At 43.1% G+C, this 25,708-nt stretch overlaps 1 protein-coding gene across 1 annotated transcript in view; it reads left to right on the top strand.

Moving 5' to 3' along the window:
* Nucleotides 1-278: 278 nt before the first annotated feature.
* LOC132329567 (tolloid-like protein 2) overlaps nt 279-25,708 on the top strand; it is a 31,816-nt gene continuing 6,386 nt past the window's right edge. The window contains exons 1-10 of the mRNA XM_059850767.1: nt 279-337; nt 5,232-5,356; nt 9,160-9,275; nt 11,202-11,304; nt 14,097-14,213; nt 17,603-17,748; nt 18,686-18,881; nt 22,208-22,333; nt 23,983-24,143; nt 25,497-25,677. Of these exons, the coding sequence (XP_059706750.1) occupies nt 279-337; nt 5,232-5,356; nt 9,160-9,275; nt 11,202-11,304; nt 14,097-14,213; nt 17,603-17,748; nt 18,686-18,881; nt 22,208-22,333; nt 23,983-24,143; nt 25,497-25,677 (1,330 nt within the window). The remainder of the gene's footprint in view (nt 338-5,231; nt 5,357-9,159; nt 9,276-11,201; nt 11,305-14,096; nt 14,214-17,602; nt 17,749-18,685; nt 18,882-22,207; nt 22,334-23,982; nt 24,144-25,496; nt 25,678-25,708) is intronic.

Below are 25,708 nucleotides of genomic sequence, written 5' to 3'. Positions count from 1 at the left end.
GTGGTCTGAGGGTTGGGATAGAGAAGAAATATTGCTGTAGACTAAGGGTCAAAATAGCTATATGAATAGAAATTTTGGATGTCCAGCTGGAATTGTTGAAACACAGGAGCATGTCTGTTTCATTCTAGGCTCCCACAGGTAAAAGCCTTTTTTTTTTTTTTTTTTTTTAAATTCTGTAAGAGTGGTTTGTTTCTTTTCTTTTTTGTTTGTCATCACAGGTCAGGAGTACAACTTTTTAAAGATGGAAGCTGGGGAAGTGAACTCACTTGGAGAGACCTATGACTTTGACAGCATCATGCACTATGCTAGGAACACGTTCTCCAGGTGATAATTCAAGGTTACATGTCCTTAAGACCATTTTTGGTAGTTGTGGTTAGCTCTATGGGATATATAGAGCCTAGAAGGAGACCTCTGATCTATTGCTTCATTGCAAGGCTCAAAAATTTTTTGAAGAAGCAAGGTGGGTGTAGTATGGTGGACTCCTGTTTTCCCTGTTCCGCTGTATTTGCTCAGTAATAATACTGGTAATTTTAGAGAGTTTCCAAAGCCTTGCTGACATTCTTTGGCAGCCTTCCCAGGCAGCACATTGTGTGCATATCTGCCCATGTGCACATTGGGTAATACTAGAACAAGCTTGGAATCTCTGGTTGTCCAGCTTATGCTTTGGAGTCACAATACAGCCATCAGAGTCTGTAGTGGTTGTGCTGAGGGAGAATTGAACTCTAGATCATGATCTTTAATTGCTTGGGTGTTTTTTTTTACCCATTTATGCATGAGCTTTTGATCATGGCCTCTGCAGCTATGTGGTTCTTTGTGACTGGGTTTTTTCATGGAGGAGTTATCAGTCCTGCCCCCACCAAGTGCCGGTTTCTGCATAGGCTGTTTGTCTTTGTCTCCCATCTCATACCTCCAGATGGAGCCCATTTTCTGATCATTCTGCTCTACTGGATAGAGAGGTGATATAAGCATAGTTATGTCCTGTATTTGGAATGAGAGTTACTGGATGACCAAATTCATTTTGCTGCACTGGTAGAAGTTTTCTTCAGTAAATCCTACTATTGCTCCTTCCTAAGAGCTTTCTGTCACTACATGCTGTGAGTAAAGGGGTTGGAAGGTACAGTGGAAGTATTCACACTCTGGGAAAATTTTTGTTGCAAAAATTAAAGATGTCTTTGTGACTTCTTACATTTTCTTACTCCCCTGTTGTATTGAAGGGCCAAGCCTGTTGCTTTGTGCTTTTTTTTTTGAAAACTTCACACCAACCAGTGGAAAATGGCTGAAATGCTGCTTGTTGTGGCAGGAGGAGATGGTGCCTGAGCAAGGGTGTTTTGCAGACTTTGCAGATTTCTTTCTATTAGATATCTAAAGCAAACAATTTTTCTTCCCTTGAAGCATCTGCTGGACCCCCCCAGCATTTGCTAAACTCTTAATGGTTTGAATTGTCTTGCACAAAAGCAGGATTAAGCTATTACCACCATTTATATTGTGGATGCCTTTAAGTCTGTGTCTCTTGAAAACTAGGGTCCTTCAGAGCACTGCTGGGCCAAAATGGGTAAAAATGGCAAGAGTCCTGCTAGATTTAAATTGGTGCTTGATAGGATTTTTAAGTCTGTTTTCTTTAAGCTCTTTGTCTCTGTGACCCACCCATACCCCAGTTGCAGTCTTTGTGCCGTAATTGAACTGAGCACTCAGTGCCTCGGTAGGCTGATTGTGCTCTCACCACAAATAAACAGGGCTGGATTAGGCTTTTACTTTGCCAAGACCTGTTTTGACATCTGCTCCCCTAAGGGAGCACGGCATTGACCAGCCAGAGAGACTGGTGGGTATATGCACCTGACCTTCCCACCTCACTGAGGTTTGCGAGTGCTGGCCAGTTGCATCCCAGACTGACAGAAGCACAGAGTCCCTGAAGATATTAAGTTCCAGCAAGTTTCATTAAGATCAGTGGCTAGGAAAGGGACAGAGTTCCTGCTTGGGCCTGCAAGGGAAGGGCTGCATTGGGTGTGTTTATACATTAGCAGACACCAGAAAGTTGACATAAGATGGTGTGAGCACCTGACCAGTGGAGGTGGGATGTGTGAGTGAGCGGGGAAAGGACACACAGTCATGTCTGTGACTTACTCTCTTGTAGCAATTCTTACCTGGCACTTAGTACAACCTTGTTTTTAACTTCAGTCAATATTGATGATAATGAATCATATGGTGCTTTTCATGGTCAAATGCTGCATTAAATCCTGGGCCCTTTTTATTCTAAACTTTTTACCTAGGACAGAAAGGTATAGCTTTTCTGAAATTTGATGAGTCCTAGCAGTGGAAATCATTTCCAGTGATACTTTTGAGGATTGATGTAGAGTCACCTCTTTCCATTTCATAGCAAAATATGCCTCTCATTTTTGCCTGTGACTAATAGAAATAGGAGTATGGCACAAGAGGCTGTAATGACATCAGGAACAAGTTTTTACCATTGGAATTTCTGTTCTTGTCTAGGTCAGAATTTTGCCTGTTGTGCAGAGTGTGGCTGCAGGCTTTTATTTCCTGGTGCATTTCTTACAGCAGTCTATGGCAGCAATCTAGACTGAATGTTGCTGTATCATGAAACAATTTCTTTTACAGCTGTCAAGACCTAAAAATGGCAACTTAACAAGAAGAAAGTTAAAACCTTTACAAAGCCCTAAGCTAGTAGCTGGTTACCTTAATTCAGTAAGTGGCTTGCTAGTAGACATGACAGCACAGTCTGGAGTTACAAAATATGACCTCTGCAAGCTCCTGTTCAAATTAGGATGCCCAGGAGGCACATCTTGTATTTGCAATGCACTGTCCTAATCCTGCACAAGACATACATAAATCCTCCACAGGTTTTACTGCATGAAGGGTCATGTTGTCTCTCTTCTGCACATGGAGGTATAAAGTAGCTGCCTGCAGCTGAGTCCTTAACCTGCCTTGAATTTCTGCTTCCTTGGGTGCTGTGTAGGCACCTGTATTTGTTACCCTATCTCCTGGGACAGGAATGTTTAGGGTCTGTTGAGATCAATTGATAATTTCATAGCATTGGCCCGGCACTTTGTGTGTTCAGGGTGCTGTGCAGATGCTACTGACTTGTGTCAATCTCTTGTCAGACTCTGTTGTTCTGAGCTGGTAGGAATGGCGGGGTGTTGTGCTTGGCTTACAACTGCACTGGGCAGCTAATGCGTGTTCTGCCTGTGCCTGGACAGCAAGAGAATGGGGCATCCAGGATTCATGGGTTCTTCTCCTACCTCTGGGAGGAGAGTGTAGGTATTTTACTCAAGCATGGTTCTGGTGTTAGGCTCCCTGAGCTGCTCTGTTTAATGATGTTTATTGTTTATTTTTGAGTCAAAGTATTTGCACTTTTAGAGGCACTCACCAAATGTGCAACTTTACGCTCCAAGTGTTTCTAAGCAGATGAGATTTGGGTGGACAGCATGAGACTTCTGGGATTTGTGTGGTTTGGGCCAGACAGATTCTCCTGTTCTTGGTTCCTTTGATGGCAAAATGAGAGAAACTGTACTTAGTGCTCTGTAGTTGAGAGTCGTGTTCAGCAATGCATGTGAAAGGAGGAAAAATTCAATTGGAGGAAAAAGCAAAACCAAAAATCTTACTGCCTCAGCATAGAGTACAGCCTTCTAGAAGAAAACGTGTTTGGCAGGTAGCAAGGGTAGTTGGAAGTTGTGTGGGTGGTTTGTGTTGTGTGAGCAGTGCCTGAGGTATATATTATGTGCACAAAGCTGAGGGCTGTGAGTGCACAGTTGTGAGGGCTGAAGCGGGAAAAAGAATCAAAACTTTGCATGTGCATTTTGGTTTTTCTATTAAACTCTGTCATTCTTCCCTGGTTGAGCCTGGAGATCTGCAGAAAGCATTTCAGAGGCCACAGAAGTATGTCCCTGCCAAATGCTGAGTTCTTCTATGAACTCCTGAGGAGACTTGAAAATTTACTGTGAGAAAACTGACCTGTTTCTATGCTTCTGGTGTTTCTGGAATTGGAGGATTTATTTTCAGTACATGAACTTAAATTCAGCCCAAGGTATGCAGTTGGCATTTAGAATAACAAACAGAATTTATAAATTGAAATTTGCGGGACTCACCTCAGATCTTGTAACTACTGGTTTTGGTGCTGATCAGGAATTTTTCTACTGCTGAAAAGATGCCAACATCTCCCATGCAACAGCTGATTCTGGTTTTCAAAACGCATTAAATTCCTTTCCTTCTATTTCTTTCTTCAGTCTGAATATTTACAAAACAATTTCCCCCCTTCCCTCCCTACCTCTGGACTAGGCAACACTAAAATTATTGCTTCTGCCCTGGTCTCCCATTGGACTCTCTGGACATTTATATCCTGTCCTTCAGAAAGGGCAGTCTGCCTCACTGAGCTATTGCTGAAGGTAAAGGTCCATGTTGGCCTTGGCATCCCCAAGCCTGTTTGGCATTCTGGGGTGCAGTGAAAGGTTCCTATGGACTGGACAACCTGGCTGCGAGAGCTTGGATTTTGCCAACCTGGAGGTCAAGTTTCTGATTCTCTCCCTCCTTCTTTACAGTCCTGATGCTCCCTTGGGGTCTCTTTTTGTGTGCAAGCTCTTGCTTGGCTAGATGGACTGCATTTTGATAGAAGTGAGGGCTGAGCTTAAATCCTTCACTGAACTGAGATCAGAAGTGCAGTAAAGAGCTCCTGAGTGTGAAGCACATGGAAGAAATAGTAGCAAGTGAGAAGAGGCAGAGACAAGTAGAGTTACTAGTTTGGAAACTCATACAGAACAAAGGTAGAGCACATGATCTTTTCCTCTTGTCTGTGGCAGCTACAGACACTGCCAGCCCAAGCCCATCTTCTACTGGGAATACTCCCTCTGCCTCTTTGGCTCAAATGCCAGATCAGTGCTTCTGCTGAGCCAGATGTGCCATGAACTGTCTGCAGGAATATTTCATTTCTTTTTCTGATTTATGGCGAGGAATGTGCTACCTCAAACAGAGGCAGCAGCAATTTTGAGATATCCAAGAGGAATTTGGCTTGGCAGACTTGCTTGTACATTTGGAAGCTGTCTGCTATAGTGAGAAGGCTGTCTTGAGATAGTTAGCAGTTATTAGAAGCTGAACCACTACTGCTTGTTAGCATGGGATGTATGGTCAGGGGGATGGGGTGTGGGAGGCCTGCCAGCTCTGCTTTCTGTTCATGGTGTCACTTTCCCTACTTCAGTGCTCTGTGTCTCTGCTCTTCCCTTCAGAGGAGTTTTCCTCGACACCATCCTTCCCCGCCGCGACGACAACGGCGTCCGGCCGACCATCGGTCAGCGCGTGCGCCTGAGCCAGGGGGACATCGCTCAGGCAAGGAAGTTGTACAAATGCCCAGGTAAATGTGGCTTGGGGAGGTGGAGCCTGCTTCATCATAGACACATGGTTTATGTGGAAAGCATTGGAGTTCAAGAGCACCATCCTTGAGGAAAGAGACTTGGGAAATGCCGACTATCAAATGCTTTAGGCTGGAGCCGTGGGGGAGAAGTGAACATGCCTAAGATGTGTCTGCTGTAGGGCTTCAGATTGGTCCAGTGTAGGTTCTATTCATAGAAAATTAAGCTGATGTACAAGGCAACGGGCAGAGTGGGGACTAGGAGTTAGCAAAATGGTGGAAAGATGTCTGGTAGACTGAGGCCCTGAAAGTTGGTGTGCAAATCCACTGTTTTTCTGTATCCAGCTACAGGTCAGAAAGTATGAGTCCATAAGGGTCTACAATGAATTCTGAGGGCTTCAGGGTCTACATGTTTGAAGATTACTGCTTTTATCTTATAATGGTATAACTTTTTGGTCTGTTAGTTCTAATTAACTTTTTTTTTTCTTTTTACCTCATAATTACGTTTTTCTTTTTACACTCATCATAATCTCTAAATTGATTTTGGTTGAGTAAAATGTTGTTCTTGCAAAATTATCTCATGGATTAGTTTAGGGGTTAGTTTGTTTTGCACTATGTTTTTTGATTGAATCAGCCTTAATCCACCCAGGCTTTTCATTCCCATAGCTGGAAGAATCAATTACAGATTTAGATTTCTCAAGGCAAGCTGAAAGCCACTTTGGCCTGAGGTACTAACTAAAAGCTACAAAGCAACTTTCTTTAAAATGAGGACTCTTCTGTAACTCTCAAGTTTTCCATTTGAGAAGTAGAACTTTTCCTACTTTTTTTTTTCCCCACAAAGCTTTACCAGAGGTTATTGCAGTTCAGAACATATTAGGCAGCAAAATAATTAGAGATTTAAGCCTACTAAACTATTTTTTTTTCAAATACTGTTGTTCTGCTTTGGTTTTTTTTGTTGTTTTTTTTTTTCATCAAAATTTGTACACAAGTTGTGTCTTAGGAGAAGAGGTGCAATGTATTTAATGACAGTAACATCTTATTCTGCTATTTGAATCTGTAGCTTGGAAAGTTTTCTTCCTCTGCAAAATACAAAGCAAAGGGGTTCAAAACCAAAGGACTTCATCTGTGTGTTCAAGCAGGGTCTGAATGAGACTTTAGGATGAAGACACTTTGTTCGGCAGGCAAGCCGAGGATTTTAGGGTAAAATGCAGCACCATAATTCAGAAGCTGAGTGGCAGATGGCTTCCCTTCTACAAAGAGAGTCTCCATCTGAGAATGCCTAATAATATCTCCAAAAAAAAAGAGCTAGTGTGGTGGAGGATGAGTTACAAGCATGCACTGGAATCAGCCAGAACAACTATATCTGTGGTAAGCAACAGGGCTCTCCAGCTCACTAGACTGGAGCTCATGTGCCTGCTACAGTTAGGGCTTGCTTAGCTTGTCCATTCTAAAACCCTGCTGGTTTGAATTGCTCTTAATTCCTCAAAGCTTGTACCTGCTGGGTTAAAGTTAGTGCCAAGCCAGGTGAAATCAAATGAAATGTGCTGAAGGAATTTCTTGAAGGCAAGTTGCAGTCTGCTACATAGTAGTTAATGCTAGATTTGCTATGGCTGCACAGTTGAGGATTTGATGACTACAGTGACTACAAAAGCTTTAAAACAGCTCATCCTGCTGTCTGATGCTGTGCTGAAGGAAAAAGGCTTGTGTAGCTGTGCTAAGTGTGCAGGAATGGTTAAACAGTAAATTGAGAATGGTCCTGAATTATATTATTTCCATTTCTCTGGGCATTTTCAAAAAGATACAGTGTACCAGTAACCAGCTGATGAGCTGCAAGTTCCTGTCACCCACCTGCTTCATTTACAAATGAGTTCTGAAGCATTCACCTTACTGCTTTGCTTTTCACTGCTGTTCCTTCCTACCTGCTCAGTTTCTTGGATCCCAAAAGTGCTGAACAGCTGCTTTCTTGGACCTCTTGTCTTCTTTGCTACTAAGTGGAGTACAGTAATACTGCTTTCTAGGGTGCTCTGCAGGAGGTTGGGCTGTCCCCACAGTGATGCATTGCTCACTGTCGTGCTTCCCCTGCACTGCACTGCACTTTGCTCCGTGCTGCAAGGCCAGCCTGGCACAGAGCAGGGGAGTTTCCTCTGCAGGGGTCAGAGGGTTAGATAGGTCTGCTTTCAGATTTCAGCAAAGTAGTCTTTGCAAGCAGACTTTGCAAGTAGACAATAGTACCTGTTCCATAATTACAGGGTCTTGCCAGTCATTGTGTAATTGCACTCTGGGAGAATTAAGTCTGGCCTGTTGGAAACCTTCACTATGGCTCATCTGCGAGCAATAATCTGCTATCACTATGCTCATGTTGTGCATGTTTCCTGTGATTTTCAGCTCCCTTTATAATTTCATGTTTGTTTAAATAGATTTTTGAGCGGAGAAAAAGAACATTTATTTATCCTGGTGAGTTGTGGATTGGAATTCCCTATTTATTAAAAAAAAAAAAAAAAGTTAAAAAGCTCTTTTCTGTGTCCCCACATTTCTTTATCTAGTCTGATCTGTCAAACTGTGGCTCAAACTTCCTTAGAGAAATTAAGAAATTCTGGATTAGGTGACTCCTTCTCCCCTGCTTGAACATATTACACTTTTTCAATGGAACCTGTCTCTTTTCATCTCCAACTGCACACCCACCCATCTAAATGTAATCACGGCTGCAAAATTACCCTGTGATAGCATCAAGGAGAGGAACAACTCCTGGCATTTCCACATTTCCATGAGAAAGGGAAGGCCTTTCAAGGATGTTTCAAAGCACTGCTGCTCAGGGATTTTTGGGAGCTGCCTTGCCATCTCTGAGGAAACAGAGTTCCAGGTCCAGTGGAGCTTTATAATATCAGTTGGTTGTGAAACTGGAAAAACAAATGGGAAGCAGGCAAGGCAAGGTCCCTGCTCCTTGCAATTGGCATTTGGATGTGTCTGGTGGGGAGTGTCAAGGAAATGGGAGCCTTGATATTTGTGGTCCTCCCACCCAGCCAGTCAGGTGCTCTGCAGCTGTGGATGGTCCTCCTTGTTCCAGCTCAGCCATCCTGTCTCAGAGAGCAGAACTACAGTAGTCACAGCTTTTCCAGATGTTGGAAGCTGCAGTTCCCTAAAGGATCATATGCATGTGCATATTCTTTGCTTCCCAAAAGTCACTCTGGGATCTACATTTCATCAACTGCAGCAGGCCACAAAACAGGAAGTTGAAGAGCAATGGACTGCTGTGCTCATATTTTCTCCTGTGCAGTGTAGTGGACAGGAAGGTGTTGGGCAGCTGTAACATGAGGGTGATGGAACTTGCCCCGCTTTTGTTAGGATGTTTTAAGCCCAAAAAAGACAATTTACAGTGGTAACTAAGGAGAACTTCATTGAGCATCTTGTAATGAAGTGAAAACAGATTTGCTGGCAGCAGTGTGGGGTTGGGAAGTGGGGTGGGGTTAATGCTTTTCATTTGATTAGTGAATGAGATATTCCTCAACTGAAACCTGAAAGTGCTGGCATGTGGAAGGATGATGAAGGAAGAAGGGTTCTTCTTTGGTAGCTGTTTCATCTATGTCCTTGCACTGATCATCTTCTATCCCAGAAATTCTGACAAATTTCACATCAGCCCTTTGGCAAGGCTTCAGGTGGTCAGTGACCTTTGGCCAGTACCTCATGGTGAGCACTGTTGGAGTGCCAGCCACCAGCCTGCACATAGCAGCCAAGAGCAGTCAGTTTGGTAGACCCTGATGTCTTTCAGAGTCACTCCTTTTTGACGGGATTTTTCCCTTCTCCTGCAGCTTGTGGAGAGACCTTGCAAGATTCAACAGGTAATTTCTCAGCCCCTGGCTTTCCAAATGGCTACCCCTCCTATTCCCACTGTGTCTGGAGGATCTCAGTGACCCCAGGGGAGAAGGTAGGTGCCACAGCAGCACAAGGCATACTCTGCACTTCCCTCATGTGAGGTTTTTGCCTGTGATGACAGTGTTAGAACCTGCCAGAAGATCGCTGCATGCCTGGCTTGCAGGAATGGAGCCTGGAAAGGCTCCTGAGCACCACTCAGGAGAGAGATGGAGTCAGGAATACATGATTTTGAGGAGAGAAGTGGTGATGCTGAGGCAGAGCCCCTCACATATCTGGGCTGTGTGTTGATCTCTGATCCTCCCTCTCCGTTTGAGACTAAACCCTGCATGGACATTTCCTGCCACCTGTTAGCTTTGGCAAGCACACATTCCAAAGCCAGTCAGATGAGTTAGATAAAATGTGCTGCAATCTGGGGTCCTGAAGGGAGCTGAGGTGCCGTGAGTGACATCCGTGGCCTGCCCCTGTCATGCAGGCATAATGTCCCTGTCAGGGAACTCCCACTTCCCGCCTGGAAACGCCAAGCCCCGCTGCACATCAATCACCCACCCTGTCCACTTTCCTCCCAGCTCCTTTTGTTTTATTGATCTTCCCGTAGAAATGAAATCTTTCCTTAATCCAGCAACACCAGCCCTTCAGGCCTGCCACGCCATGCCAGGCTGCAAGAATGAGCAGCCCACTCCTTGGCAGAGTGGCTTTGCTGAGGATCACCCTCAAGACACGCTTAAGGCTCAGACTCGGACAGAGAAGCGCAGAGCTCGTTTGCTTTGCAGCAGCTGCCTGGCTCCAGGACCTGTTTCTGTCACCTGCAAGCCCAGTCCCATGCCATGCTGAGCTCCTGCCACCAGCTGCAGGGAGAGCATCGCTGGGGCAGGAGGGCCAAGAGCCGTCCAGGTTTGACAACTGTAGCACTGAGAGCTTCATGGTGTCAGTCTTACTGTAAACTCTCCCCTTGCTTCTCAGCCTCTTCAGAGTTGTGCTGGGAAGGACACAACATCTAATTAATGCTGAACCACTAGTGTTGAGAAAGGAAATAAAGAATTGATTTCAGATTAAATGCTTCAGTTTACCTGTTTAATTCAATGCAGTGGTTGGTGCAAATTGTTGCACTGAGGTGTTAGTTCAGAACAGATTCTGGGCTTATAGCATGCATCTGCATAGAAACAGATGAATCTCCTTTTGCTGTCTAAAGTCAGAATACTGCAAAAATGTGAAAAAAAGCGAGTGACATCATTACAGATTGCACTCTGCACACCCAACCAGGACCCAACCTCTCTCTTTGGGGGAGGGCATCCATTTTAACATAAAGACCTTTCTGTGACTATGTTCAGATTCTGGATGTAAATTAATTACATGGGTCAAATCTCACCAGAACAAAAATACAAGTACATGCCAATGGTGACCTCCATAGGTGACATCCCAGACCAAGGCCAGCGATCCATCTTAGAGAGGAAGGAGACGAAAATAACGTTGAAATGACAAGTTCTGTTTGTTAAAGCCACTGAATGCAATTGCATCACAGTGATGGTGTGAGTTTGATGGTCAGAATGTGAACCTAATTAGCAAAAATCAATATTTCTTACACATATCATTTATATTCAGGTATAGACCCAAATATGTGTGGTTTGTGACAATATCTTTCTCTATGATTTTCACATTACTCAAAACCAAAGGGTTTAATTTTAAAAATCTGAACTGGGCTTTTTTTAAAGTAACATTTTAGTAACTGAGAAGTGTTGAATTTGAATTACAGAATTGATAGTAAAGGGCTCTCTCTGTTGTGATTTCATTAAAACACCTTGAGAAGCCTTTCTTTTTTGAGAGAAGGTGGTGTTCAAATCCTGCAAATGGCCCAGCTGTCTTTGCCTTGCATACTCACTCAGGCAGCACTGTAGTGAAAATGAAATATGAAACAATCTGTAGAGTCTTCTCTTTAAAGTAACTCCCTCCTCAAAGAGAAATGTGCACTCTCCCCTTTCAGATTATGTTAAATTTCACATCCATGGACTTATTTAAAAGTCGCCTTTGCTGGTATGATTATGTGGAGGTGCGTGATGGCTACTGGAGGAAGGCTCCGTTATTGGGTGAGTAGCTGTTTCATTTTAATTTAATTTTGTGTATTCTGCTTGATGCTTTGGAGAGTGGGTGGGGAGAACAAACAGAAACAAACTTTCCTTTACTTTGAGGATCGTAGGTCGTGCTTGTGCACTGGCCATCCCCTAGTGTCTCCATCCAGAGATGTCGGTGTGCTGCATTCACTCCCAATGATCCATGCTCCAAGCCCTGTGGTCACAGAGGTTTTATTCCTTCCTTTTCCAGCTTGAGAAATGAGGCAGGGAGGGAAGTGAGCCAGGGCCCTGGCTGGGACTAAAAATGTAGTCTCTGGAGTTTTGTTACTGCTCTTTCCTAAGTCTAGGGAAGAACTGTCAGGCAGTCAGAATGAAGCAGCTGCACAGCTCCTGACCCGAGCTCCTGCCATTATTTCTCATGAATTTGTGTTTACAAATACACAGTATTTGTACTTTGAGCCTCTCTAGTCCTAGCAGAGAACTTGCTAGACCATGCCATGTCAAGTTGTGCAAGGACTCCACTCTGCTTCTCCTCCCGGAGATCTCTAAGAAGTGCAGCTCCTCTGTGTCCTCCTTGTTTCTCTGCCTCCTGCTATCATAACTGCAAGTCTTCTGTCACCCTGAATGGTTCAAGAGTCCCACCTACTTTGCCACTGCCTCTGATCTTGACCTCATCCCCTCAGCTTGGTGTCCCAAAGATGTAAAATGTGGCACTGCAACAGTGCCTAAAAGGAAAGAAGCAATCAGGTTTGGCATCATCCCCAGCTCTGTTAGAGATGCTGCACCCCATGCTGCAGCACAGGGCTGGGCTAGTGAGCATTGGGTCAGAGGGTTTAGGGAGCTTTGGGTGCTCTCCTTGGCTCCACTGGACATCCCAGCCCTTGTACCAGGTGAGGTGCTGAGGCTGAAGCCATGCTGCTTCCCAGGTTTCAATGGGCCTCCCTTTCAGGGCAGTTGGCAGCTGGTTTTACTCTTTACTGCCTGTTTTGGGGTTGGCAGCAAATACTGCTGTTCTCTGCTGCATATGTGTCAGGTAACATTGCTCCAGCAGCTGCAACTTAGCTCCTCGTTATTTTTTTTTTTTCTGCTGAGTAATTTAAAGGTACTTCAGAAGCCAAGCACCTCCCTGTCCCCCTAGTGCAGGTGGACTTGGCAGTGTTTCCATCTGGAAGGAGACGCTGCCTGAGTGGCCGTGGTTCCCGCATGGGGCTGAGCCCATGAAATTAGGTCAGAGAGGCAGACAGACAGCAATTCAGCAGGGGGTGAGGAGGGGGATTACTGTGAATTGTGAAAGCACGGGCTTCTTGTGGAGAGAAAAAATACATGTGTGCTGCATATTTTCCCAGGGAAGTGTGTGAAAACCCAGCCTTTAAATGGTGTATAACTTTTTATGAATGGGCCCTTTATCACACTCTGAGGAGCTTGCTCATTCTCGTTCCTCATCTGTGTTTCCTCTTCTTGACACCCTTGTTAAACTCCAAGGCTAAATCCAGGAGGAAGTTGCTCAGTGTCCCTAGAGGAAGAAGCTTTGCAGTCTTGATGCAGTTTTTAGCATCCCCTTTGGGAGTGGAGATGGTGGATGCTATTGATATGCTGCTGGGCTGTCACACTGCCCCGACAGCACTGGGCAGGTTAGAGGCACAATAGTAGCTGTGTGAAGCTGGGTCCAAGATAATATTTGGATGGGTGACTCTGCAAGAAAAAAAAGCTGGTAGTGAAACTGCCATTCCCAGCTAGTTAATGGGAAATACGATGCTGTCTTGAAGGTAAGGCATTAACCAGGTTTGTACGCAGTGGAAGTTGTTCAAAGATGCCTTTGCCTGGTGTTGGAAGGCCAGGATCCCTATCACTGCTGTTCTGACTGAATTCAACCTGAAGAAGTGCTCTTTGCCTCTGTCAGATTCCAACTGGGATTCAGTTGGACAGGGTGCCAAGACCATGTTGAATTCAGTGTTTAGCCTTGCCCATGTCAGCTGCAGGGAAAAACCATGTTTGCTCTGTGCAAGCTCCTGACCCGAGTGCAGGTCCCTGCCTATCAGTGCACACTTGGTGCTTGCTCTGTTTCTGTGAGGAGCTTCTGGCTTCAACGGAGGAGCACCAAGTTGGGGTTGTTGAGGTTGTCCAGGCTGCAGACGCCATCTGCAGCTGTTCTGTTTCAGGATTCATTCCTACTGGCAAATTTGGGAGTTTACCAGTGCTGGTACATGCCAGAGAGCTCAAAGCTAGGGCAATTGTGGAGCAGAATGGCTCCTGGTCTCTTTCTCTTGAAAGAAATTAAATGACTGTAGAAGTTTAACTGGGATTTGTTGAACAGAGAATGAGATAAGTGATTTTTTTCTCATCAGCATGGCCATGTCCTGCCCTTGGTTTGACTTGGAGTATTTGCTCCTGGGTGCAAAGTGCTGAAGGAGTTTTCAAGGCTTATCAGGTGGAAAGGACATTCCCTAATGCCACATCTCAAGAAGAACAGGGGGATGCTTTCCCCCGCCATGGTAGCTCATTTGCTCAATTATGTGATCAAGACAAGAGCCCTTTTGAATTTACCAGGGCAATAGAGGCTTCAACTGTAACTGGATTCTGCTCCCAGCTGAAGAGAACTTTAATTCACTTAATAATGGAAAAGCATATGAATTAATTAAGGGGGGACACAGAAATTTTTTCAAAAGCACAGCTGATGGGAGTGAGAGAGTGTTTACACAAGCACACTCCTTTACCACAGACTCTTTGCTTCCCGGAGTCACAGGTGCCCATTATGCTGTTCCTCAGGAGATTGTAGAGATCTTTATTGTTGCTTTCTTGCCTTCTAGGTAGATTTTGTGGTGATAAGATTCCTGAACCAGTAATCTCCACGGACAGCAGGCTGTGGATCGAGTTCCGGAGCAGCAGTAACATCCTGGGCAAAGGCTTCTTTGTGCTCTATGAAGGTACAACCCTTAGCCAGAAGTCTGCGTTGTAGGGAGAGGATGGAACAGGATGCAGGGGTTTTATGGGATCAGCAGAAGTTCTGCTGCACTGTGTGGTTAGATACAGCTATGCCCTTGTTTTCATGGGAATTGGCAGACTTTGTGGCTTGTTTCAGTAGACAAGGCATGAATTTTCCAACTGTATTATCCCATATTGAGGGGCACAACAAGATGGGAACACAAAGCAATAGCTTCCATGCTTAGGCCAGGTTCTGTTTGGTCTAACCAGCCCCTGCAAGCAGCAGTGTATGGAGCAAGAGTTTCTTTTAGTATTTTAACAGGCAAAGTTCTGTTTGGGATCATACATTTTGTATCACTCAATGCAGATTGTCTTGGGGTGGTTTTGTTTGTTTGGTTGAGGTTTTTTTCTCAAATTCAAAGATTAGTCTTTTGTTTCTTCTTTGTAGAAAATTGGAAATTAGCATGTCAGATCTTCTATAGGTCAGGTATTTTAGAAACTTGCATAGCACTGAGATGATGAAACCACTTCAGTGGAAGAACAATACTACCACAGTCATTAAAAATCAGTAACTTCCCTTTTCCATATATGCTTGGTTTTTTTGCAGTAATGATTCTAAAATGTATTAAAAGCCCTCATTGTTTTCTGGGCAGCAGGCATTTTTTTTTAGAGATACCAGTGTTGTCACCAGTATTGAGGTTGACTGTATTGATACCGACATTGCATCACCTTCTTTCTTCAGCCACAGGAACAAGCATAATGCTGGAAGCCCAGTGCCCAAGTGTCCCATAAACTCATGAATAATGATGCTAACAGAGGGAAGTGAAGCAAACATAGGACTGTTGGGGAAGTACAAATAAAGCATATGAGGATTTCACAGCAGCTTGGGGCTGACAAATTTCTTTCACAGGAGAAATATCTGGTTTCTGCAGGAATTGTTGCCCCAGAGACTGAAGTAGCTTGCCTGATGTTGGGTTTTTTTAAACATCTCTCCTGAAAAGCAGCTGTTGGCTGGACCATGTGGTTTGTAACACCCCCTTTATAGCAGTTTGTTGGAATTAGAAGTGATCAAATTAGTGTGTATGGCATCATCCTTCATATTGCTAAATAGTGTTGGAAGAAAAAAAATTGCATTGGCTGCATTCCAAAGTCACTTTGCAAAGTGACTTTGTTTTCCCTTGACAATTTCCCATATTTCCTGTTGATTAATAAGTGATCCCTAAAGATTTAGTAAATATGAGCTTGCTTCACTTGATTTTTGAATAGAGCAACGGAAGGTGGAATGCGCATCTAGTGGTCAAACAAACTCCAAGTTCATATTTTCCTGCCTCTTCAAGAGTGGCTTTTTATATAACCCTTTCCTGCAGGAAATTTCCCATTGTAAGGCAGTCAAATCCATGGCTTTGCCTGAGAGCAAGCACAGAGTATGACTGGTGTAAACCAGCTTGTACTACAGACACAGTGATGGCTCATTGCACGGTTTCATTCTTATCTCTGGATGATGAATGGAATGCTTAAGCATTGGATATCTCAGCCTCCTCTTGTCAGAACAGCAGGTAGAGAGATTATCTACATGTTTCTCCATAATTTATTTGCTGAAATAAGAGTTTTTCCAAAAGTCTTCTTTAATCCCTATTTCCCTCTTAGGCAAATTCTGATACTGTCTGGTTTCTTTTGCCCTTTGGAAAGTGGCTTGCTCAGGTGTTTTGTGACTTCTGTGCTTAAGCAATAAAGGTAGTTTTTATTTCCAGGAGGGATTGCATATAATTGTTTAATTTTCTTTCAATTTTTGTCCAAAATCTTTCTCTGATGCTGTTAGTTCCTCTATTTCTTTTGACCTCCTCCCTCAAATTTAGCACTGCTTCTCTGTCTCCTGCTTAAGTGACAGTGTATATGAATGCTCATGCCTCTGAACTTTTCTGGAAACTGTGGGTGAGGACTGATTTTTGGGTTTGAATTCCTCCAAGTCTCGTCCCTAAAGGTTTTCAGAAGATGGGAGAAAAGAGGCAGAAGCATGCAGCCAGATGATGACAGACTTGATCCTAAATGACAGTTTATGTAGTGAAAGTGTCCTCTTAGTTCAGTCATTCTGTTCCCTTTCTTTCATGAGATTTAAGATGGGAAGATGCTGGTGGTTCTGCCCTACAGCACTGCTGGCAGCCCCGAGGGTGCCGTCATTGCCATCTGCTCGGGCTCCATCCGTAGGTGTTCTTTCCATTTTATAGTTGACACTCAGCTGTGTGTCAGTGTGAACTTCTGCAGTGGATAGAGAAAATATTATTTGTATGCTGTCAGTTTCATGGCTCTTAGAAAAAAAGTCCTCTGCTCTCGAGGGCCTTTTTCTGTTGGGTGGGGGAGACAGTTTTTAAAGGGTCCTTCAGAGGTTTTCTCAAGCACCACTTGTAGCTCTGGATATGTGAACCCAAATTGCAATCAAAATTGTGCTCTGCAGCTGAATTTTTGGGTGCAACTTTTTGGTGCTACTTTAGCACTGATTCTGTAAGACAGAAATTAGCTGCACTAATGAAGCAGTGCTTTTAACTCTGTTACATTAGCAGTTTACAATGCAAGACCAAGAGAGTGTGCCCAGTGCAGGACACTACATGGAGACCCATATCTGAATTGCTAATGAAGTGCCTTTGGGGAGAAGCCGAGGGTGAGGATGGTTGATATCTGGCAGGTGTCATTGCAGTAGCAGCTCTCTTGTTCTTTCTGCTGGTGCTTTTTGTTTCCTTGACTTCAGGCACAGCCAAAACATTCATGTGTTTTGTAGATGTGTCATGCATCATGGGTAACGCTGGTTTTAGCCTGTGATCTTACTTTCATTTCTTACATAGTCTTGCAGAAAATTTTGCTGAGCTGCTGTTGTCTTCAAGATATTCACTAGTTTTGTATTAAACTAGATTTCCATTAAATTTTCTATTTTGGTATTTAAACTTACTCTTATATTTGGCAGTAAAGCTTAATTTTTCATGCACAGCAGTCAGCCTGATGATCTGGTGATGAACAACTCAAGTTGTGCTTGTTAGTATTGCCATCGTGTGGCTGGATTAGATTTGCAACTTCTCCCCTCTCCCACACTCTCACCCCCTGCTTTTCTTGGTTCTTTGTGCTGGTAGCAGGTTTCAAGCAGATATGAAGGTGAGCAGGAGTGTGAATAACACAAATGTATAAAAAAATCTCTGTCCCAGTGAGCTCACCTTCTGAGGACATCAGGACAGCAAGATAGGAGACACTGTTATAAGACAAAATGTTAAAAATATGACTTGTGTGTTGCCTTTGTATAGTAAGCAATACTGAAACAGATTTGATGAAAAAGGTGTATGTGGAGTGGGCTTTACCTAGAGAGAAACTTGCAATCTCATGGGTTTGCTGTTTCTTTTTTGTGAAGCTATTTGTGGTGGAGAAATACACAAAGATGCTGGCCAGATCCAATCTCCCAATTACCCAGATGACTACAGACCTTCCAAAGAGTGTATCTGGAAGATCACAGTTTCTGAGGGTTTTCACATAGGAATCACCTTCCAAGCCTTTGAGGTGAGAAATGTCGTTGCATATTATATTAAAGATATTATTTTGCCTCTACAAACCATTTAAAATGAAGAAGAAAGTAATAATAATAATAATAATAATAATAATAGTAATAATAAAAAATTATTTTGTCTATTTCAGAGTACCATTTACTTTACCAGATGTTTGCTCAAAGGTTTTGATTTTTGAAGTTTAAAATATGCAGAGTTTTCAGAAACTGTTACTCTAGACAGAAGGAATTAGAAGGAACTCAAAAGTGTTGATGATGTTAGACAGGGACTCATGAGTCCTTAAATTTTCACTCTGGTCAAATGGAAGTAAATGGTCACAATCAAAAACAACTCTTGTTGGTGTCACTGGGACTTGTCAGATTGCAGGATGTGACTCCCCAAAGAAACATCATGTTCCCAGATAGCAGACAGACTTTGAAGAGGTCACAAAAAGTTTTCTTCTGCTGGTTATAGGATGTCTTCCACTCTTAGCCACATGCCAGTCATCAGTCTCGGATTGCTGATGTTAAGTCACAGACAGGAGTGGGCAAGACCTTGGTTGGTGCATAAATCTCATCTGTCCCACAGGCTCGTGTGGCTTGTGTACACTCACCATGCTTGTCCTGTAAAGGGCTGACACTACTACCTCACCATGGCTATTCCTTGAACCTTTTTATTTGCAGTTGTTCTGCTCTGTTTCTTGCAGAAGCAGTTTGTAGATGGTCAGGGACTGGGTTTGACTGCAGGATAGCCACAAAGCAGTGGCAGAACTGAGATGTGCCTAGGCTCAAATGCAATTTGAGCTGCAGAAGAGCTCAGTGTCAGCCACAGCAAGTACTTAGTTGTAGCCAGTTGTTTGGGGAGCTGGTCTGTGGCCAGAGTCTAACTGTGTCACTAGCCTGGCTGAAGAACTCTGACCAGTGAGGTACAGACACACGCTCTTCCCGCTGCAGATCGAATGGCACGATGCGTGCTCCTACGACTACCTGGAGATCCGAGACGGCCTCACGGAGCAGAGCCCGCTCATCGGCCGCTTCTGTGGCTATGAGAAGCCAGCAGACATCAAATCCAGCTCAAACAAAGTATGGATGAAGTTTGCATCTGATGCAACCATTAATAAAGCAGGCTTTGCAGCAAATTTCTTTAAAGGTATGTGATCTAATACCTCTCACAGTCAAAACTGGGGACAATTCATCCCTTAAGCCACTGCCATCCACAAATCAATTCATTCTGTCTATCAATTCACACATTATCATTCTATCTACTTGTACTTAGCATTTTTTTGAACAGTTGGTTTGCAAATATCCAATTTATGTACAGATTGCTATGAGACTGTGGAGGGGCTGATGCTTAGGCAGAAACACCTCCTCCCTGATTAGGACAGAAATCAACTCTGCTGGGCTGGTGTCAGCATAAATGTTGCACAGCTGGATGGAATGTCACCTCCATTTAGCCATAGCAGAGGACACTGACATTTTCAAAGAAGTACTAATACTGTACAAGGAGTGTTAAAAACAGCTCTCTGCTTAAGTTCTATTCCAAAAGAAACTTCTGGAGAGAGGATAAATCTAAATGCAAGTAGAGTCCCAGTAAAAGAATACTGAAACCTTTAGGAGACAAATGTGTTCCTAAACTGAGATTCTTTTCAGGAAGATGTAAGACTAAGATTTTAATTTTTTTTTTTTTTTTTTTTTTTAAGAGCTAGACCCTAGAAATGGCCCTTTGCCAGCATCCTGGTGACTTGATAGAGGCAATATCTACCTGTTTGGGAAAATACCTGTGGAGCTGCTGGGGGTCAGACAGTCATGTTTATCTTAAGTTCAGTTGCACTTGTACAGAAATAATAGTTGCAATGCCAATATTTGGATTACATAAGTCCTTTATTTATTTCTACCTTAACTTTTGTCTCGTATGAAGATTATCATGGTCCATTTAGGTTTCTCAAATTTTCAGGAGAATGTACTCTGTGAATTAAACTTTATTTCATTAACTTAAGACTTAAAACAAACATGTCAAGGCTCAATCCTCTTGGCTTAGACTAGTCTATCCTATGAATTCACTTATTCACCATTCAAGGAATAAAATGTCATAATTTGTAACCCATAATTCTTAAACCATGCACTTAAGTGGAAAAAAAAAAAGGTAAATAAAGTTTAATTCACAGATTATATTCACCCATAAATTTGAGAGGTCTTAATGGACTGTGACAAAGGGTGATTGCAAGATCACTGGCAAGTACTGTCACATTTGATCTCAGTCCCTGGACTGGTCTCACAGTACCTAGGTTTCCTTGTTTAAATTTCTCAGGTTCCATAAAGGCTCAGAGAATATTTCTTCTTAAAGATATTTTGGCCCTTTCAGGAGTGAACAGCGCAGGCTAACTGTGGCAGAGATGTCTTTCAAGATTAGAACTACATGAAGACACAGCAAGTCATTCTCTAAAATCTGAGTTTCACCTACAAGTCTATAGGGGAAGAAAGTTATACACCTGAACCTGAAGTTCTTTCTCTGTGATGCAGATAGGCAGAAATAAATTTGGTTGTGGGTTGTTTTTTTTTTTTTTTAATGTAAAAATGTTGAACTTGTACACTAGTGCAATTGGAGACAGGTATTTTCTGTGGAGTTTTTGCTGGCAGACTAGATCTTTCAGTGTCTGCTTGAATTTTTCATATTTGAATCAGAAACCATGTAGCTTGTGGTTACAGCATTTTTGGTTAGAGCAAATCTAAGCCCGTGCCAGTAAATGCTGAGGAGCAGCATTCAGCTGAGGAGCAAAGTGGTTTTGCTTGAACCAGGCATCATAGTAGTCATAGCTGCATAATTTCTAGCCAGCTTGCATCATGGACAGAGCTGATGTCTGTGTGCAAAAGCTGTGTAGACACATGTACAGGCTGCACATGGAGTTTCAAGCTGGAATCTGAGGTCTGCAGTCTCTACCTCCATATCCAGGGGGATTGTGAGACACCCCGTGAGCAAAGGGAGTAAATTAGATGGCTCTGCAGGCACTCTTCAGACTGCTTCTCATAGCTGATTGAGCAATGAACTCAATTGAGCTTTGCCTTAATGAATAAGGAAAGGAATAGAGCTTCAATTAAATGTCTTACAACACTGAAAGAAAATAACTTAGCCTAAAATATCAGAGTTAAGGATGGAATTGAATGCTATGCTTTGTGAGACCATGTAATGGTAATGTCTAAGTTTTCAGAGAAAATAAACCTGCAATCAGCTTAGAGGGTAAGCCATTGGTAACAAACAAGATGCTTTGCCAGGAAGATATGGAGAGCAATTACCTCATGCCCACCCGGTCAGGTAATCGTGGATACCTCCAGGATTCTTCTTGTTAGTTATCTTCATTTTAGAAACAAATTGTTTGTATCATCATCAGCCCATTTTTATGTGGTCGAAGTGTTAGTTCATCTACCTGGAGCAGGGGAGAAGAATGAGAAGAAGCAGCAGGGTCATGTACTGCCTGTGGCTCCCCATCCCCTCCTGCCTTTGCACACCCGTGGCTTTGCTGAAGGGGCTGAGTGTAACTTGTACAAGGCAGGGGGAGAGGGGCTTGGAGTGAAGTTAAGCCAAAAAAGGGAAGCAGAAAGATGTTTTCTGTAAGTGTTTTAACGTATTTGTTTTCAGTTTTGATTTCCTCATACCTAAACCAGCACTCAAATATTTATATTAATTGGCAGTAAATTAAGTTAAATTCCCCAGAATTGAGTCTGTTTGAACAGAACAGTAATTGGTGTATCAATTGTCTGCTCAACCTGGAACTTTCTTGCTCCTATTCTTCCTGTTTTCTTCCTCATTCCATGGGAGTGGCAGGCCAGGGAATAAACCAACAGCAAGATGGGAGTTTGGCTGCTAGCTCAGGCTAACCCACCACAGCCACGTTAATAAAACCATCTATTAAGGGATGCATGTGGAATCAGGGGTCAGGGTTAGAAGCCAGTGCCTGTCTTTGTATTAAAATGTCAGTTCAGGTTGTTGAGATGTGATTGAAGAACCTGACTTCAGAGTCTAGGACAGCAAGAGTTCATGTGCCTGTGAAAAGGCAAATACTTGCATGTCCTGCCAGCTCCTTTGCAGCACCCTGTTCCATGGGGTATCACATCCCTCAGCTCCATTACTGTGTGTGCCATAGTGGGTTGCTTCCTGGTAGCTCAAGTTACTCAAGAGGGTGAGGAATTTAAAACAAACAAAACAAAGCCAAAAAATGGCATATGAGAACAAAAGGCAATGAAGTCTTTACAGGATACAGTTTTCCTGGTTGTGTCTAGAAAAAGCATAGTTGGCTAGTAGCAGTAATGGCAGTCCTTTATGGTTCTGGTGTTAGGAGTATTTCAGCACTTGTGAGCTTTGCTGCAGTGCCTGCTCAGCAGTCAGGGCTCTGTTCCTTCTGTCTAGAAGGGTTGCATGAGGAAAATCAGGGTGTTCGGGTGGTCAGGAAAGTGCTACTTGCTCTGGTTTTCTCCTGACAGAGATGGATGAATGTTCTCTGCCAGACAATGGTGGGTGTGAGCAGCACTGTGAGAACACACTGGGCAGTTACAAATGCACCTGTGAGCCTGGCTATGAGTTGACAGCTGATAAAAAGAGCTGTGAAGGTAAGTAACCCATAGATTGAGCCATCTGACTCTAGGAGAGGTACTACAGCTATAAATGGAATTGAACAGTCTTGGAAGTGATTTTCTTTACCCCTCCATCCTCTTTATTTCACTTTATTTTCCCCCAACTGATATTTTTGGTTTTGTTTACATCTTCCATTGAAAAACAAGTCTTGGTTCAAAAAACCCTGAAAATTCTCTAATTTATACCGCTAATCATCCCTAAAGCCAGTTGTCCTTCATGGCCAGAGATTGCTGTTCAGACCAGATCTCCCACAGTGCAACATAAGGGAAGCAGGCATTACAACCTAACCATTGAGTGGCCCAAATTATTTCAATCTAACACTGAATTTATTTGTTTTTCATAAAGGAATTTACTTCATATAATAAAATATCAATGTTTTGTTTGCATGCAAAACAGGCTTTTCCACACTGTAGAGAATTTTCCTCCTTCCTCTTTCATGAAATAAAAAAAATCCCATGTCTATAATAGAAGGTGTTTGTGTGAGCTTTCCATTTTTCTTCTCTCAAAACTCTGTCTGTAGGGACTTTTAGGGAGTTCCACATGCTCTCAATACCACCTGGTTCGCCCTGACTTCTGCTTTTGTCAAACTGTTTGGGTAAGAGTGCTATCAGCTTGGTGAGGGCAGTCAGGTGCGTGCAAAAGGCTTTTAAAAGCTTTTTTTTTTTTTTGCATAATTTCTTGTAGTTTTAGCAAGCCAGTTGCTAAGTTGCTATAGCTTGGCAGGGTTTTTTTCTGAACTTCACTCTTAACCTCCTATTTTAAACTTCATTTGTGGGCAAAACAGAAAGGATAGTCTTTGAAACCGTAGCAGTGTACATCAGAGTAAATTGCTTTTTTTCCTCCAAAACCACTTGCTTGCTACTCTGTTTATATTGAAGGTGCTCCCTTGGGTTAGGGTTAGTCCCCTTAATGCAAAATGATGCTGGGAACAAGACACAGAAAGCTTTTATCCCTGTGGGTTTTGAAGATGTGGCTATATCTCATTATTCTCAAGAAACAGCAAGAAAGAAAAAAAAAAAAAGCTTTGTTGCAAATAGAATTTTGCAGCAAATTGAAGTTTACTCCTTTGAGATAATAGCCCTGCCCTCCCACAAGAAGATGAAGCTGAGATGTCTTAAATTTTTAAAGGATATGGGATAATACATCTAAGTCTTGACTTTGCCTTCAGCTTTCCCTAGAGATGATGCAGTCCAAATATAATAAACCACTGAAGAGTTGACAGGAATGTCTTCCCTATGATTCCATTATCTTATAATTATTCCATTACTGATAAACTTAAAATAGTAAGGTTTGTAGCACAGAGTGTAGGTGAATTTACCAAGCTGGGCTTTACAACTGTGTTGTGCATGTCAAGTAAGCCCGAGGAGAGAGATTAAAAAACAAACTAGTCTTACATGGTGGCTCTCAGGGCCATAGCCTCCTTGGGTGTGTTTGACTGGTGATTTACTGCAGGTGAAGTTTCTGTCTCCTTCACACTTCCCAGCATTTTAAGCCTGTTGTGGAGGCTGGGATTTGAAATGTGCCACCAACCAGCATTTGGTTCATTTGCTAGTTAACACTGTGGCCCAATCTGTGTGTCTGAACAGAACCAAGTAAAACTTGTGTTCATTTATTGCCTCTCCAGCTGCCTGTGGGGGCTTCATCACCAAGCTCAATGGGACCATTACTAGCCCTGGATGGCCCAAGGAATATCCTACTAACAAAAACTGCGTCTGGCAGGTGGTAGCTCCAGCCCAGTACCGGATCTCTCTGCAGTTCGAAGTGTTTGAGCTGGAAGGCAATGATGTACGTAACCAGTCCCTGCATCTCAGAGGTGGGACTACTGGCTAAATCAGAGCTGGATAAATCCTTGGGGTACAAGGAAGAGAAGGCTCTGTCTTACTGGTGGAGCTCCTGGTTGTTTTCCCACCCTCAGTGTAATTACACCAATAACAGTGACTCTTCTCCTTGAAGTCTGGATTTGCTTTCTCTATGGAGTGGAAGGATTAAAGCTGTTCTCTTATAAGTGGGTGCAATGGTTTAACCCAATCTGGCAACTAAGCACCACACAACTGCTCACTTACTTTCCCCCAGGGGAATGGGGGGGAGAATCAGAAAGGTAAAAGTGAGAGAAACTCATGGGTTGAGATAAAGACAATTTAATAGATAAAGCAAAAGCCACTCACGCAAGCAAAGAAAAATGAGGAATTAGTTCACTACTTCCCATGGGCAGGCAGGTGTTCAGCCATCTCCAGGAGAGCCGGGCTCCATCACACATGGTTACTTGGGAAGACAATGTCGCTCCAAATGTCTTCTCTTCCTCCTTCTTCCCTCTACTCACCCCCACTTTATATACTGGTCTGATGTCCAGTGGTATGGAATATCCATTTGTTCAGTGAGGATCAGCTGTCCTGGCCATGTCCCCTCCCAGCTCCCTGAGCACCCCCAATCTCCTCACTGATGGAGCAGTACAAGAAGCGAAAAAACGTCTCGACTCCGTGCATCTCCTGCTCAGCAGTATCAAAATGCTTTGATTTTATCAAGCCTTTTCTCAGCACAAATCCAAAACACAGCCCAGTACCAGTCACCGTGAAGAAAATTTAATGTAGCCCAGCCAAAACCAGCACAATGGGCTTCTTTTCTCTACTAATTTTGCATAATTGTAGGTATTTTCCATCCCTAATAGGTGTCCCGCCTCCCACCTCCCCAGTGCTGCTTTTGCGGGAAAATAGTTGGAAATGAACAATGAAGTAGAGTTCTTCAATGGTAAAGGAAATGATAGTAAAAGAGTCTGTTCTCTGCCATGCACAGTGAAGTTTGAACAAAGCATTCAGGTCTGTTTCCCTACTGTAAATGGGAGCAGTGGCACTTCCATAATTCAGGAGGCTGCTAAAGTTCATTCAACACTGCCAGCTTCCTGGATAAGGTGGAAATAATTACTTTTGCTAAATTCAATGAACCTTACCTACTTTGAAAAACACACCCATCCTTTAAGATCAGGGCAGCAAGCCAAGGGGTGAGAAAACTGACAGATGAGATTTTGGGCAAGTTAGGAGTGTATTTGAGTACAAGGCTGTTTCTGTTTCTTCTCTGTCCCCTTCCTCTGAAATGCTCTGTTCCAAGGCCGCAGAACTGAGAAATCTCTTCCTCTCTTGGCAGGTCTGTAAATATGACTATGTTGAGGTTCGTAGTGAGCTGGCTTCTGATTCCAAGCTACATGGCAAATTCTGTGGCTCAGAGAAGCCTGAAGTAATCACATCATATGGCAACAACATGAGACTGGAGTTCAAATCTGACAACACGGTCTCCAAGAAAGGCTTTAAAGTTCACTACTTCTCTGGTATGTGACTGTATTCTTTCATTTGCTTACC

Source organism: Haemorhous mexicanus, chromosome 7, assembly GCF_027477595.1.
Source record: "Haemorhous mexicanus isolate bHaeMex1 chromosome 7, bHaeMex1.pri, whole genome shotgun sequence".
In the NCBI taxonomy this organism is placed as follows: Eukaryota; Metazoa; Chordata; class Aves; order Passeriformes; family Fringillidae; genus Haemorhous; species Haemorhous mexicanus.
The sequence above is the reverse complement of the archived record's forward strand: the minus strand, read 5'-3'. Positions and strand labels throughout refer to the sequence as shown.